We start from the raw sequence: 17,299 nt of genomic DNA, 5'->3' as shown, positions 1-17,299 counted from the left end.
TTTTGTTCTAAGCAGGCCCTTTATAAATTAGATCATCTAGATTGGTGAGGACAAGTTTCTTTACGGAGTCTACTGATTCAAATGCTAATATCCTTAGGACATACTCTCACAGACACACCCAGAAATAATGATCTATCAGCTATTTGGGCACCTTAGTGCAGTCAAATTGGCACATAACATTCACCATCACAGAACCTATAATAGTAACTAGCACATATGCACTTCATATAAAGTAGCAAGTTGGGGTAGAAGGAAAGTGGAAAAATACAGTTACAAAAAGCCATCACTAAATATAGTCTCTCTACATTTAACAGAACATGTGATCTAAACTAGAATCATAGCTTTCTTTTCATACCATGTTCATATTTCCCTTATCTTATTCCAGCATCTTCTTTACCATAATTTGACATCCCCTGTAATTTTCTATCAAATGCCAGACATTGTATGTAAAAACAGTTAAGATTATGAATGATATCTTTCAATAAAAAGGTTATTTTTGTTTTGTTTTTCTGTTTTCCTGGCAGGCAGGTACAATAGAAGCAGTAAATCTCAATCAGTTGGAATCTCTCAAGTTTTGTCTTGTTGGGTTCTTTATTTTTTTTTATTTTGTTCAACATTTATACTGATTTTGTTGTAGGAGACTTCATGTGATAGTAGCCACAGTTCTATGACCAGAACTAAAGATGTCCCAGCTGCTCATCATATAAACCCCCCTGAGCATATGTACAAAAGCTAATGGTCAGACAATACATCTATACCAGTTTTTTCTGAAACAACATGTGTGAGGGACAATATCATAGATGCAGAAGGAATAACAGTTACTAAACTTCCCTCTCAGCCTTCACACTATGGAGTAAAGCACAGAAATTGGGAGTTTGAGTATCAAACTCTAGGTAGGAGAATTTTTAAAAAGATTTTATTTATTTATTTGAGAGAGAGATAGAAAGAGAACAAGCAGAGGGAGAGAGAGAATCCCACGCAGACTCCCCACTGAGCAGGGAGCCAGACTGAGGGCTTGAGGCCAGCTCCAGGTGGGGCTCCGTCTTAGGACCCTGAGATCATGACCTGAGCAAAAGTCAGACACTTAACCAACTGAGCGACCCAGTCTCCCCTCCAGGTAAGAAATTCTGATGCCACACAGGGGTGTTTTAGGCACATGGCCAGGGAATGAGCAGCTTCTTTGCTGGCTTTATGAAGGGCTATATTTTAAGAATTTTGGTCATGATGTTATAACACAGGGAAATCTTGCTTCTTCCCTATGCTGCTGCCTGGGTATTTTCACCACAGAAACCACCAGCCCACCCCTTATGTCTGTAACCGTAAGCTGTGTCAGAACCTGTCATGTGAGTCTTCACTCAGGTACACCCTCCAAATTGAATGTCTTAAATGCTCTCCTGTAGCTAGTTACTTCGGAGACTTACAGGGGCTAAACCTGAAGCAAATCAACATTGGATGAGTTAATCTTCTCATCTCATTCTTGTCTTGATTCTAAAGTGTGGCTGATATTTTTTCCATTGCAGTTGAGCGAACACTTCAACCTATGAAGGCTATAAGGCTGAATCACTGGGACAACAGCCACTGCAGGGAGAGACTCCATTACCTTCAGCATGTAGAAAATGAGAAAGTATGTCACTCCTGCTTTTACAACAGAATAAACCTGGAAAATATGCAAATTCATAACTTCTCTTAAACTCCTCAGAGGTCTGAGGTCATGGGGCAGCCAACTAAGCTAACACTTAAGGAAAGAGACAGGGCTTGCCTACTTGGGGTAAAAAAGCAACTCATATAAACTATTATAAAAAAAAATAGGGTAAAGCTTTTAACCAGTTGCTAAAGGCAGAGTGTGGGTTTATATGAGAGCATAGAACCCCTAATTGCTGCAGACACAGCGTGCAACACATCCACTTGCAGACACTTTACAGACCTCACCCAATGCTGAATGTTGGAGAATGATGAAGGATTGGTGAGATGAACAGTAGTCACTGTACAAAAGACATGAAGTCCCACCTGGAAATGCCTCCCTATGGAATAAAATTCTTCCTCTCAGGCCACTAGTGGATTCGTTAAGTTGGAAATGAAACAGAAGCGTTTTTATATTCCTGAGGAAAAGACTGAAAAGTATCTTGATAGTATTTACACTGGCTATCAGACGTGCTTTGCTAAACGGAACTCCGGTTATTCACAGTGGGTACTTGCTTGACACACATCCTGTTTCACATCTCCACGTTTCTTCACTGTTTCTGTTACCCTTCAAATAAACAGCCTGCACTCAGTTCTTCAGGTCCTATGTTGTCTTTTCCCATTTTCCCTTTCACGAGTCCTTTCTGCCCTTGAAAGGGTAGCAATCCATCTTTCCTTTGCTGCATAGTCCTCTCCTACCCTCTGTCCCTAAGGGCTCTCTGATAGGCAAAAGCAGAGGACTGAGAAAAACCCCAAACCAAGCCCCTGGAGCTCTTATCAACTTAAAAGATTAGAAAAAATCTTGTGACCTAAGTAGGGATGTCAGATAAAATGCAATACCTCTAGTTAATTTTGAAACTCTGATTAAAAGTGGTTTTTTTTTTTCAAAGTAGGTATGCCTCATGCAACATTTTCATTTGTTGCATTTGCAACATTTGTTGTTGATCTGAAATTCAAATTTGACTGGGAATTCTATATTTTAATTTGCTAAATCTTGTTCGTCACCCTATACATAAGCCTAAGGGGGGGTTGGCTAGAAAAACAGGAACAAATATATATATATATATATATATATATATATATATATATATATATATGCTGCAAAAACTCTTCAGTGAGAAGGAAGGTTTATCCTGACCACTCACCCTGACATATGTTCTCCCTACCCCTCTGCACACATATCAGTTCACCCCTACATTACTTCATTTCATGTTTCTTCTTCATATTTATCAAGTATTTAGGTGCCCAGTTAATATTTTCCAGGCGACTGAAAGGCCTCAGGAAATTCATTGTGTTTACGGAATGGCTTGCTGCTAATACTTTAGACTCTGGCCTTCATAAGTCACAGAAAGCTGACTGAATGAAGCAAGTGCATAGCCACTGATATGTCTTCCAGGTCAGTTTGTTAGGAAAAGAAAGCTCATGGCACAAACTTCTAAATCCAGGCTGTCACAGCAAGTGAAGTAAAATAGTACAAAACTGAAGCATGTGTATTTATACACTGGAATGCTTTATCCAGTACTGAACATCTCTACCTTTATTTATTTCTCAAGGTTGGTGATCTGGTGGGGTACGGGCACTCCACAAGCCCAGTGCAGAGGTTGCTGAAGGTGAGATTGGCCAAGGAAATGTTGCCAGGCAAGAAACTCAAGCCCAGATCATATTTAGATCATTACCAACTAGGCAGTGGTTGGGCTTGTTGCCTGGCAACATTCTCTTTACCAGTCTCACTCCAGCTCCTGCTGCATCACCATATTCTTAGTTGTCATGCTTCAAAGCAGTTGGATTCTACATTTCACAAATATTACTATTAATAATATAGTTGTTTTAGATTTTCTGTTTTGTATCTACAACATTTAAATACTCCTTCTAAAGTAACTCATTTCAAAATTGAATACTAGAAACATGAACAAAATGAGGAGAAAATTTTAAGATATGGTACATTATGAAAAATCTGAAAGACCCTTTCTTAAATATCAGTTAATGACATAAGTAGAAGAAAAGCCCAGCCATGGGATTCCTGGAAAACACTGTATTTATTTAAAAAGTAGTTTGTATAATTGGGATATTTCTTACGGTTCTGTCTCCCTCCCCTCCCACTTAGCTGGAACTAATCCTCAAGTTTATTGTCAAGGAAGAACCATTAACCCGCAAGCTTCAGCCGTATTTATGAAGATGAGAAGAACCCCAGGCAGGGATCAGAGGATGTGGAAACAGGTGTTTTGTAAGGATGGTAGCTCTATATGTATACAAATAACTTCCTTCTTTCCCTTAAACTCTCTGAATCTTTTCATTCCCCACATCTGGAGAGTTTGGGGTCAGTCTCGCAGCTTTTGTGATTCTTTTCTATAGGAATAGTCTCATTTCAGAAATTTTTATGTCCAGCATAATCTCAAAACTCCAAACTCTTCTATTTAAACTTAAACCTCAATTTAAAACCACTACCCTCCTCATCTGTACTATTCCAGACTTGATAGCCCACAGAAAATGCGATGTGCTGTTTTTTTCTGACCCCACATGGGGGAGAGAAAACTAAAAAAATGAAGCACAGCTGTGTGCTGATGGCTTCCTTACTGAGTGATTTTGTAGGTTTTTCAGAAATCTTATTTAACTGCTTCTTACTTCCCCTCAGAGATTTTTCTCTTGACCTGGAAGATATTTCTCTTACTCCTCATTTTGGGAGTTCTATAGATTCTTACTTATTAAGGTTTCATCGCCTTGAGTCCTATTGGATATCCTTCTTAAAAAACTGTGGCTAAATATAAAGAATATAAAATTTCCCATCTTAACTATTTTGAAGTGTAACAGTTAACAGTTTAGTAGTGTTAAGTACAGTTACATTGTTGAGCAACCAGTCTCAAAAACTCTTTTCATGTTGCAAAACTGAAACTTTATATTCCTTGAGAAACAACTCCCCCCCCCCCCCCCGTACCTGGCTATCATCCTACTGTTGTCTCTTTGAATTTGACTAGTCTAGTACCCTCATATAAGTGGAGTCATAAAGTGTTTGTTTTTTCATTACTGGCTTATTTAACTTAGCATTATGTCCTCAAGACTCATCCATGTTGTCAGAATTTTCTGCCTTTTTAAACATGAAGAATATTCCACTGTATGTGTAAGTCACATTTTATTAATTCACTCATCAACAGATCCTTGGGATACTTTCACCTTTTGGCTATTGTGAATAGTGCTGTTATGTACATGAGGTTTGCAAATATCTCTTAAAATCCTGTTTTTAATTCTTTCAGAATATATACCCAGGAATGGAATTACTGGATCATGCAGTAATGCAATGCTTAATCTTTGAAGGACTACCATACTGTTTTCCATAGTATTTGCACCATTTTATATTCCCACTAATATTTAGCATGGGGTCTACATTGTAGTAATAAATCCTTAATGCCCTAATCATCAGATTGAGTAGACAAAAATAAGCATGGGTGGGAGATACACACGTACACTCCATTATGGAAGCTCCTCTCCCCATTATCTCATCTAAATCCAATTACTGGGATGTGTGGATGGCTCAGCTGTTGAGCGTCTGCCATGATCCCAGAGTTCCAGGATCAAATCCTGCATCATGCTCCCTGCATGGAGCCTGCTTCTCCTTCCGCCTGTGTCTCTGTGTGTCTCTCATGAATAAATAAATAAAATATTAAAAAAATAAATCCAATTACCTATCAAAAATTTCATTTCCTAATACATCACATTAGGAAGATAGGGTTTCAACATATGAATTTTGTAAGTACACAGTCCATAATATATGTGTAAAGTATATATGTACATGATGTATGTTTATATGTGTATATATTTTTATTTTTATTTTTATTTTTTTAATTTTTTTTAATTTTTTTATTTTTTATTTTTTTATATTTTTATTTTTATATGTACCTTTGCAAAAGAATGTCTGTATGTATTAGGGGGATTGTGTATTACTTTTTATGGTCTGATTGCACAAATTTCATATGCCCTGATTTAATTAAATGACACCAACTACATGTCTCAAATTTTAGTTTTACAGTATACTTATGCATATTTATATTTACAGTGTATTTACTCTAATTGTATAAAGTAAAAGCTTCACTGCTAGTTTTTCAGCCTACAAGTCATGATGTGTGAAACAGATACGCATTGTGAACAATGACCAGTCATGTCATGTCCTTGTAAGTTTGTCAATGATTGATTAGTGTGCATCTGTCTTTAGTTAAGTATAAACTTATGTTACTTCTTCATCTCACAGTGATAAATTATTTGATATTTTACAAAATTTAAGCAAAAGAGAGAACTAGCTAGTCAATAATTATGAAAATGCAGCAAAGCAACAAAAAGCAGTAATGCTGAAAGTCAAAGTCAAATAGAAAATAGACAAGTAGAAAGAAATAGATTGTCATGAACATGTTACTTCTACTTTTGGACAGATTGTAGATATGTAGTCAGAGGAATTTTGAAAGCAATAATCTACAAAAACAAGGGACATGGTTGTGATGAAAAAGATGGAGATGTCCCAGAGAAATTATATCCATAAAAATTTTATATAAAAGGGATTCTCAGAGATATTTCATGACATTCCAAATGCAAAAAATAAAATGTTGAAAGCCCATTCAAACTTAGAAGTATGAAAGTTTAAGAAAGCATAGAAAAGATACTGGCTCCATATTACATAGCAAGAAGCAAGCCTGTTCAAAGTACTCCGTTTTTTTTTAATTAAAAAAAAAAGTATTGAAGTATAGTTGATATACATATTATACTAGTTTCAGGTATACAACATAGTGATTTGACAATTCTACACATTAGCCAATGCTCACCACAGTAAGTGTAATTACCATGTGTCACCATACCAAGTTATTTTAATATTACTGACCATATTCCCTATGTTTTACTTTTCATCCCTGTGACTTATTGGTTTTACAAGTAGAAGTTTGTAAACTTCACCATTAGTATTCTCCATTCCCCTCTACCCTGGAACCTCAGTTTATTATTTATATTTATGAGTCTGTTTTTGTTTTAGATTCCACATATAAGTGAAATCACATGGTATTTATCTTTGTCATTCTTACTTCTGTCATTCAGAATAATACCTTCTAGGTCCATTCATGTTGTCATGAATGGCAAGATTTCATCATTTTTATGGCTAAGTAATTTTCTATTGTGTATATGCTATATCTTCATTATCCATTCATCTATCAATGGACATTTAAGTTGCTTCCATATCTTGGCTATTATAAATAAAACTGCAGTGAACATAGCTGTGCACATAACTTTTCAAATTAGTATTTTCATTCTTTGCATAAATACCCAACAGTGGAATTACTGGATTGTATATTTCTATTTTTAATTTTTTTGAGGATCTTCCAAACTGTTTTCCACAGTAGGTACACCAATTTACATTCCCACCAACAGTTCATGAAAGTTCCTTTTTCTCTACATTCTTATCAACATTTGTTATTTCTTGTCTTTTCAATACTAGCCATTCTGACAGGTGTAAGCTGATATCTCATTATGGTTTTGATTTGCATTTTCCTGATGATTAGTGACATTGGGCCTCTTTTCATGTGTCTCTTGGACATCTGTGTGTCTTCTTTGGCAATATCTGTTCAGATTCTTTGCCCATTTAAAAATATGATTATTTAGGCTTTTTTGGTGTTAAGTTGTATGAATTCTTCATATATTTTGGTTATTAACCCTTTATCAGATATAACATTTGCAACTATCTTCTCCCATTCAGTAGGTTGTCTTTTCATTTTGTTGATGGATTCCTTTGCTGTGCAAAAGCTTTTTAGTTTGATGTAGCAAATAGTTTATATTTGCTTTGCTTCCCTGGCCTGAGAAGGCATATCTGGAAAAACGTCGGTAAGACTAATGTCCATCAAATTCTATGATTTTTTTAAATATTTATTTATTTATTCATGATAGATGTAGAGAGAGAAAGAGAGAGGCATGAGACACAGGAGGACGGAGAAGCAGGCTCCACTCCAGGAGCCCGACGCGGGACTCGATCCCGGGATTCCAGGATCGCTCCCTGGGCCAAAGGCAGGCGCCAAACCGCTGAGCCACGCAGGGGATCCCCCCCCCCTCTATCTTCGCTTTCTTTTAGGAGTTTTATGGTTTTGGGTTTTACATTTAGGTCCTTAATCCATTTGAGTATATTTTTATATATGGTGTAAGACAGTGGTACAGTTTTATTTTTAAAGTACCTTTAGTAAGTTTTCAGGCTTTTTAAAAAATTAAAGCATTTGAATTCTCAGCGTTTCTGATGTTTTAAGTACAATGTTCTTAAAAAGAGTTTTATAGTATTTTTTATCCCCTGTATGTTTTTGAGGGAGAATAACAGGGTTTTGAATATTTTTTAAAAATTTTAAGTCAAGGAACAATCATAATTTTCCCCTCTGATTATTAAAATAGTATGGCATGATTTTAGCTTCTGTGTCATTTTTATCATCCTATTCCACTGTGCAAAGGGAGGACTGCCTGTATATGAAACAAACTTTCATTCAAATACTATGAAAATACGTAAAAACATGTTTCTTTATATCAAATTTTCCTAAGCAGTCCACAAGTAAACTTAGAACTTAAAAATTAGGAAGAATAGAAAAAAAATGTATTTTAAAAAGTCAGGAGAAGAGGAAAGTCACCTTGTGGTTCTGGCAAACATGCACAGGTTACAATATGTTGTAAAACTCTCTTTATTTGCGATTTTTAGGGAGACTATATAAAGGCGCCCCAAATGAGGAGTATGGGACTCTTCCTGCTAGCAGGTGGGAGGTAAGGAGCTAATCAGAGACTGAATTCTCAGAGTCCTCTCGGCGGTCCAGCCAATCCCAGGCTGTTGAGCCCACGCCCCCCGTAAAGGGGTAGCAGTTGGTGCTTGCCTGCAAGCCGTTACTGTTCCAGCCTCCTAGCCGAACAGCCTTTTCCATGAGCCTTGGAGATGGAAGGCGAAGCGATTGAAAATACGGATGGGGTGGAGGTTGTGGAGCAGGAGGTCAAGAGGCCAGGTAAGGGGGGCCACAGATCTTGCCCTCGGGCGTAAGAACTGAGCCTCCCATGATTATCCTAGCTTCTTTTCTTGATTCCCAGCTTGTGTTCTTAGTTTTGTTTTTGATTGTTCATAATCTGGCCTTTAAATAAAAAGGGCCATCATTTCATTAATGAAAAAAAAGACTTCAAAGAAATAATGGATCCACCCCTCTCCACCTGATTTTTCCCCCTTGGAAGAGGCAGCAATAAAAAATACCAGGATGAAGTTTGGTTTTCTGTTCTGGATCCAAGGCAAGAAGATTGAGTAAGTAAAGTAGTTATCAGAAATGGCTCTAAAAAGTTCAGCCAAAGCACTTTTGAGACTTGCTGCTGAGAAGTTAGCTCTGAAAACCCTTTCTCACTTTTCTGATATTAATTGCTGTATTGTGAAGAGTAGCACATATAGAAGATAGAGAAAAAGGTAAATTTTACTTGAGTTTTCTGTTTCCTTGCTTGTTGCTTTTCTCTAGAATATAAACAATGACATGAATCTTCCTTAGGTATAATAACGAAGAAAATGCTAGTCATGTCAAGTATGATATGTGGAGGCATTGTTTTTCTTCTTTGGGCAATGTTAGGATTTCCTAGAAAATGTAAGTAAACAATTTCTGCTAAAAATATGTAACCTGTATTATCATTGCTTCAGTCTGATACCACTGACTAGCCTCTTCTTCCCTAACATTGAACAATTGGAATCAGAAAGCATTTTCCCAGCCAGAGCATCAATTGCTTTTCTAACCTAGTCATCTGCTTTGCCTTCTATAAAGATTATAATTTTCTTAAGTGTATTTATCTATTTATTAAAGTTATCTCTACACCCCAATGTGGGGCTCCAATTCCCAACCCTCAGATGAAGAGTCACATACTCTACCAGATGCCCTATAGAAAGATTACTCTGTTAATATCTATTGAACTTTAAGGCATAGTACCAGGAAATTATGCCACCAAAATTTTTTAAAAAATAAGGAGGGATTTTGGACTGAAAGGAATTAATCTTTGGTGGAAGAAACAACCATGTAAGCAGATACTAACAATAAAATAATTGCTAAATAGAAGACTGTTCAATATGAAGAAGAAGAGGATATTATAAGTCTGCTTTTGGTAGTCAAGCAAGATTTTGGGAAGAAAAAAGGTATTCGTCCTGAACCTTAAAGTCAAGCAGGCATTTATGAGAGAATGCCTTAGATGGGAGAAAGAACATGAGTGTCAGAATCATATCAAGTGTAAATGTGATAGAGTTCAAAAGAAGTGGGTGAGGATTAGCAGTTGTATCACCTTTCCCTTACAGCATTAATTATCTTACATCCATAGATAATTAGTTTATACTTTCTTCTTTTTTTCCAGACCTTTAATGGCTCTTTCCTCATCTTCACTCTCAAGTCTATATTTTTGCTTTCCATTTTACCTCATAAATTATAATTATTATAGAAATTATAAGAAAACTTCCAAATTCTCTCATGACCATGACTACTTTCTTACCTCTATCCCTACCCATATACTCTGTCTAGAATCTTGGTACTGTAGAGTGAGCATTCATGTTCTACACTAGTTTCTATAGCTTCTCACCCAATCAGCTATATGATTATAATATTCCTCTCTCTCTCCTACATTATAGCTTTTCCACCCACAGCTGCAACATCCCCATCAGCAATGGGGATACATTATGGTGATATCTCTCTCTCCTACCTTAAAAAAATTCATTAGTCTTCACTCTTTAGCTACCAATTTCTTTCTTTTTCCTTCTGTTACGGCAACCTCCTTGAAAAAAATTTTTGCTAAGTTCTAATTTCTGTCTTCCCGTTTTCTGTTAAATTTACCCTGGTCAGGCTCCACTTCCTTTTTCTTCTGCTGAATTTGTCTTTCAAGCTCATTGGCAACTTCTGCATTGCCAAATACATTCGATTCTCAGTTTTCCTCTTACTTGACTTCTTTGCATCATCCGGCAGTCTCTCCTCCTGGAAATAATTTATTCATTTGTCTTCCAAGACACCATTCCCCCATGGTTTTCTTTCTTCTTAACTTACTGCTTCTCCCAGTTTTCATTTGCTTATTCTTTCATTTATCCCTGACATCTTAATTTTGGGGTGCCCTGGGGCTCAGTCTCTGAACAGTTCCCTTCTTTATCTACGCTTGCACCTTTGGCAATCTGAACCATACTTACAACTTAGTCACATAAATTCTTATGACCCCCAAATACATATCTCCAATCTGGGTCTCTTCTCTGGATTCCAAGTTTTTAAATCCACCGAGTGGACTGTTTAATAAACTTCTCACTTAACATTGTCCCAGCTAAAATCTTAGTCTGTCTCTCTCTCACACAACCCCTTCTATCTGTGATCTTCCTTATTTCAAAAAATAGCGACTTTGTCTTTCTAATTTTTAAACAAACCTTATAGTCGTATTTGACTCTTTTTTTTTCCTCCCTCCCATATTCCCCCAAATAATCAGCAAATTCTTCCTGGTCTTTCAAAATATAATAGAATTTGTGTACTTTTCACTACTTCTGCTATTACCATCTTGTACCTAGCCAACATCTTCTTTTCTAAATGTTCTTCCTTCTTCTGCCCTTTACCTCTTATAGCAAAGTTGTCCCATGAAAAAATGTGAGCCACAAATGTAATTTATATTTTAGAAGCTGCACTGAAAAAGTAAAACGCAAATGAAAATATTTTTCATTGCATTTTTTATTTAACCCAGTGTGAAAAGTAAAATAAAATGGAATCTTTTATGTCAAGGTGTTTTTAAATGTATCCAGGAGGTCATTAAGAAGGTGGGCCTTTACATATGTCCTCCTGAACTTTTGAGCTGGGCCTAACCCCAAATATTCCAAGGACTCTGCAAAAACTCCTGCAACTTGCTACAGTTTTAGACTTCTGCTCATTGAAAGCTTTAGCCACCAATTATCCTTAGCCAAGAGTAGTTTTCTGCTACCAGCACCAATTAAAATTCTTTGTAAACAATATATACAAACATTCCTTTTTTTGTTTTTAAAATCCCCTGACTTTTGCTCCCTAGTCAGATGCTATTTGGATTGCTACTCAAATCTATATACCCTGAATTGCAATTCTTTGCTTTAAAAAAATGTTTTTGCTTAATTATTGCCTCCTGACAATTTTAGGTTAACATTTTACCATGTATCAAAATATATTTTAAACAAATTTTCAAAACCAAATCAGACATGCTTAAAATACTGCAATAGTTTTTCATTCCTTGTCATAATGTCAAAATCTTGCCAGCGGTCCACAAGACTCTGTTGGATTCACTCACCCAATTACCTTTGTGATTTTATCCCCTATTACTTTTCCCTTCACTCAGTCTTCTTCAGTCATACAAGCATCCTCACAATTTTGTGAAAAGCCAGGCATTTCACCTTGGCCTTTGTACAGTTTCTTCTCTTTGCTGGGGATGATCTTCCCCTATACATGCATATCCCTCGTTAGCCTACCTCCTTCAAGTGTTTAGTAAAATTACCCTCTGGTTAAATCCTATTCTGACGACTGCATTAAAATTGCAATTCTTTCCACCAGTAATCCTAACCTCCTTTACTCTAATATATTTTATAGCAAACTATATAATTTAGTAGATATGTGAGTCCCATAAAAGCAAGGATTTTTTGTATGTTATGTACACTGTTGTATTCCTAGACATACAGAAATATCTGGTACATGATAGAAGCTCAACTGGTAGTTGATGAATGAATGAATTAGTGAATGAATGACAAAACTTGAGTTTTCTGGTAACCCAGGTTCTGAACCAAGCACTTGAGTTTGTACTATATTAGCTATTTATTTAAATTTGAAACTTTAAAATAATTTTGAACTTGATACTTACAGGTAATTTTGGTGACCCGATTTTTCCACTTGGTTTTAATACCAGGGCTCATATGAATTGTCCTACACTGCTGGTTTCTTGTCTTGTTTGAAAATTCTCTTATTCATAGTCTTGACTATGAAGCAGTAATTTATTTCAACTGTGAAGAGGTGTCCTTTTGGTGAGCCTTGTTTTTCTCAGGGCTATACCTTACCAAGTAACTTCATCTAACTAGTTGCATGCAGTAAGTTGGAAAATAAAAAGTGGATAGTAGAAAGGTAGTAAAATTCCAAACATTTTTCCTTGCATTGTTTTGTGTTTAAAAACAAAGCAACAACCTGAACTTCTGAGGGAAAGCTATTCTTTTTTGGGGGGGCGGGGGGGGAAGCTGTTCTTGAAAGACAATCTAGTCTCAATTAAGCCAGCAATAGGAAGCCAGTCCTCTAATGTTACGTGTATAGACAATTGGTTTATGTACATTGAGACATGTCCCAGGCACTTCAGCAAATTATAGGAAAAGAAATAAATGAATAGAGAAAATCCCAGTATTATAAATAAATGGCAGAAACTGGCTAGAGATGATTGAGTTTCTTTGTTTGTTTGTCCACTATTGCTATCTTAAATAATGCATACACCTGCATTCTTCAATGTTGATTTCTTTCATGCTATGTTCTTGATCTTTTCTTCTTCTGAGTTGACTTTTGAAGTTAAATAATTTAAATTGAATATGGAAGTAAAATATATTTCCTCAATCTGAAATATATCTTTTATTCTGAAGGTTAAGACTCATCCTTTCTCTTACACTTCTTCATTTTTTTCCACCACTGTGTTAATTTTAGTTAAAAATCCAAAGATATTTGAAGACAATACATGCTCTGAGGATGAAACTATATGTCCAAAAGGCTGGAACAAAATCCGTAATAATTGCTTCTTTCAATCTGAATATGAAAAAACTTGGATAGATGGCCAAGCAAACTGCATAGCCTATCGTGGATCTCTGGCCATATTCAACTCCAAGAATGAAGTGGTTAGATTTCTCCTTTGCAATATAAATCTCATTTAATTTATTAAGTAGCTATTCTATGACAGGTATACTTCAAGGGTGTGATCTATCAGTCAACAAAACAAAGATTTTGCCTTTATGAAGCTTGCATCCCAAAGGAAGAGACAGGGAATGAAAAATAATCATAATAAATATATATAAATTATATAGTATATGAGAAGTTAATAAATTTTGATATATGTATATATGCATATTTATATACATAAATAAAATATATGTATGATATAGAGATACATAAGTGATATTGAGTCTCTAAGTGGGTAGGCTGCAAGCTAGATAATCTTTTCTCATTGAGATAATGATACTAAGCAAAACTGTAAAGTGGAAAAGAGAGTTAGTCTGAGGAATGAATATCTGGGGGATTAGCTTCCCAGGAAGAAGAAACATGTAGAAGATGGACTGTAAGGTAGGTATATGCCTGGAATATTTAAGGAATAGAAAAAAAAAAAACCAGCCAATGTGCCTAGAATGAGAGAGCAAGTGAGGGATGCAGATGGTTAGGGTCTTGGAGGCTATAGTAAATACTTTGGTTTTCCTTTAAGTAAAATAGGGATATATTGCAGAACATAAAAGTGTAACATGATCTAAGTTTTAAAGGAATCATTTTCTTTACTGTGATGAATTAGTGAGTGGTAAATATGAAAGCAGAGTGCCATGGTAGAAGGCTGTTGCAATAACCCTAGCAAGAGAATAATGGGCCCAAAGAAGGGCCATAGCACTGGAGGTAGTGAGAATGAAAAAACTAGGAGATAACCACTATAGTACCCTGTGTTTCATAAAAGGAATCTTTGATGCCTTACCTGGGACCTTCTTCATATTGGATTGGACTAAAGAAACTAAATGCAAGCACACCCTGGATGTGGGCAAATGAAGATGCATTCAACAATTGGTAAGCCTTAATAACATTATTAAATGTGTTAAGCATGGTACAGATTCTAAGTCTATAATCAGCTACCCCTATAGTTTCCTCCACATTATCTCCCAAAAAGACTGTCAATATATAGATGCCCAAGAGAACCTTCAGACAAATATATAGCCCTTAGTGAGGGTTTGGCATCAAATATAAACATCTCCTTCTATATGGTATGTTGGACTGTATATACTACATGTGTACCACAGGTGTTCTTTTAATCCAAGACTAAACAAAAACTAGTTTGATCCTTGCCTCTTTCCACTTGAGGACTTGCTTCTGTTTGTTTGTTTGCTGTTGCTGTGGACTACCATTGATAGGGGAGTCCGAGAGAGTATACTCAAGCCTACACTTTCCACACTGAAAATGAAAATGGTGTCCTGAAATGGAAGAGGTTGAGTGAGAGAGAGAAAACATATGCTCTAGATGACCTTTATTTAACATTTTCAAACTTTTCTATGTTCCTTAGCTTGGAGAACTTAATTATGCTTCTTGCCTCCTTTTTTGTTTTTAAAACATGTAACTTTTTCAACTTCAGAAAGAAGAAGGCAAAAGAAAGAATATTGAGGTCCCATGGAGGGAACCTCTAGCTGCGATTTATTTAGCACCTACTATAAATAGGAACTGTACTAGTTTTGTGGCATTTTGTGCTAGATACTATATGAAGCATATGACATGATAAATAGCAGGATTTTCTAATAACAGAGAAATTTCTGTTATCATTGTTTGATACACACACAATGATTTGAGGATAATAATATAGCCAACTTTGAAAAATATAAGAAAAAGTATGACATAAATTGAACTTTTGGCCTACCAAACTTAATACTTATAGTATTTTCTAGAGAGAAAATATTGGCAGTTTAATATGATATTATATATTATATACAGTCCCACTTAAAGATGAGGAAGAAGTAAAAACTAGAAGTTGGGTAAAGATGGTATATTAGTTGTCGTGGCAACTGTAACAAATATTGTAGACTAGACAGTGTACACAAGAGTTCTGGAGACTAGAAATCCCAGATCAGGGTTTCAGGTGGGTTTATTTCTTCTGAGGCCTCTCTCCTTGTCTTGTAGATAGTCATCTTCTCCCTCTGTGTCTTCATATGGTCCTCCCTCTTTGTACATGCCTATTTCATCCAAATTTCTTTTTATGAGGACACCAGTAATGTTGGATTAGAGCTCTAGAGATCTCATTTTAACTTAATCACCTCCCTAAACACTTCATCTCTTAATATGATTGAGCTACTAGGGGTTAGGTCTTAAACATATGAATTTGGAAAGGACATAATTAAGCCCATAACAATTGGCACTAGGATATGCCTAGGCACAGAAATAGACATATATTTTGGAAATAAACAGGATAAAAGTTTGAAGGTACCCTAAAAGAAAAGTGTACACCAGTGAGTGATACAAAGTTCACCAGAAAATGAAGTTGCTAAAAGCATTTTAATTGCCATAGAACTAGAAATCCATCATAACTCAACATTCTTTGTCTTTTCCTCATTTTGAATTTTCAATTGCATATGTTTCATATGACCTAAAATAGAAATTTAGAAAATATTTTCTAGATATTTTATGATTATTTACATTTTTCATAGTCCATCAAGTAAACATATTTCAGTATTACTATGCTACTGGTTTCATAAAATGGATAATTGAACATCTACTTCAGCCTTAAGATAGAACAGTTATTTAAAGTGATTTGCAATGTTTACTACATTGTAAAACCATATTAAGTTCCAGAATTCTTTGTTGTTATGGCAGCGAAGTTCCTTGATGTTTGTTTCTTCCCCCACCATCTTCTTGAGGTGATGAAGAGGAGACAAGCAGTTCATTGCACTCTCTCTACTCTTTTTTCATTGCACATTTTGAAACATGGTCACCAAAGTTACATATTTTAGGCTGTGCTTAGTTATGTTTCATGAGGTTCAGTAAATAATTAATCTTCTTATTTTGTTCCAGGTTCAAAATTGAAGGAAATGGAACATGTGCCTTCATGTTTACGAAGGGCATAAGCAGTGCCAGCTGTGATGATGCAATAAAATATATATGCAGCAGAGAAGCCCTTTGTCTTTAGATAAAGGGTCCCCCATAATAAAATAATTAAAGAAAAATGATCTTTTATGCATTATAAATTCATATGGATATATTTTCCTTCCCATTAAACATATGTTTTAAGTTGCTTGATGAAATTTTAAATGACCTTTATCTTTATTGAAATAACTTAGATCTAAGAAGTCAAGAAGCTAAACTGAATTTTTACATGATATTGCTAAACCACATTAGTTGATGCGTCGAAGCCTAAGGGTGTAATGATGGCCTTTGTTCATGACTGACTTAACAGCATGCTTCAGTGGAACAGATTGTAGGGTAAAGAGAAACGAGTGCAAGATTCCCCTACTTATCTAAAATTCAATTAAATATGCCTACAAAAGATAAGAGATAAGGCATGAAGTGAGCACTGGGTGTTCCATTCAAACTTCAGTGGTATGTAGCTCATTTAGAAATCAGAAAGAAGGCCATGGGAGAAGTAATCAGAGATTAATTAGGATTTCTTACTTTGCATCACCGTCAGAGACCAAATCCCCTGAAAATAAATTTATACAATTTTTTACAGTTTCCTAGATTTTTATTCAAGCCACTGAGCTGAAGAATTGTATTACATGGATTTGTTCAAAGATGCTGAAACCACTGAAGGAATTGGGTTTTGGGATACGTCATGGTGAGCAAAACATGAGTATTTAGAGAGTAGAATGTGAGGAAAAAGCCCTGATGACTTGAAGAAATCATGGAGATTTCTCTGGTCTTTCACAGAT

General features: G+C 35.7%; 1 protein-coding gene across 2 annotated transcripts; it reads left to right on the top strand.

Moving 5' to 3' along the window:
- Positions 1-8,570: 8,570 nt before the first annotated feature.
- LOC121479711 (early activation antigen CD69-like) lies at positions 8,571-16,567 on the top strand. Of its 2 annotated transcripts, XR_005984806.1 has the most exons (4): positions 8,571-8,675; positions 8,896-8,962; positions 14,353-14,459; positions 16,446-16,567. XR_005984806.1 is itself a non-coding variant. In XM_041735467.1 (3 exons), the coding sequence occupies exons 1-3, from the start codon at positions 8,637-8,639 to the stop codon at positions 16,558-16,560; spliced, it is 261 nt and encodes an 86-aa protein (XP_041591401.1). In that variant the 5' UTR covers positions 8,571-8,636; the 3' UTR covers positions 16,561-16,567. The 2 variants fall into 2 exon arrangements, 1 of the variants encoding a protein (XP_041591401.1); XM_041735467.1 differs by lacking the exon at positions 8,896-8,962.
- The last annotated feature ends 732 nt before the right edge of the window (positions 16,568-17,299 follow it).

This window comes from Vulpes lagopus, chromosome 21, assembly GCF_018345385.1.
Source record: "Vulpes lagopus strain Blue_001 chromosome 21, ASM1834538v1, whole genome shotgun sequence".
NCBI classification, from domain to species: domain Eukaryota; kingdom Metazoa; phylum Chordata; class Mammalia; order Carnivora; family Canidae; genus Vulpes; species Vulpes lagopus.
This window is presented reverse-complemented; position numbering and strand designations above follow the sequence as displayed.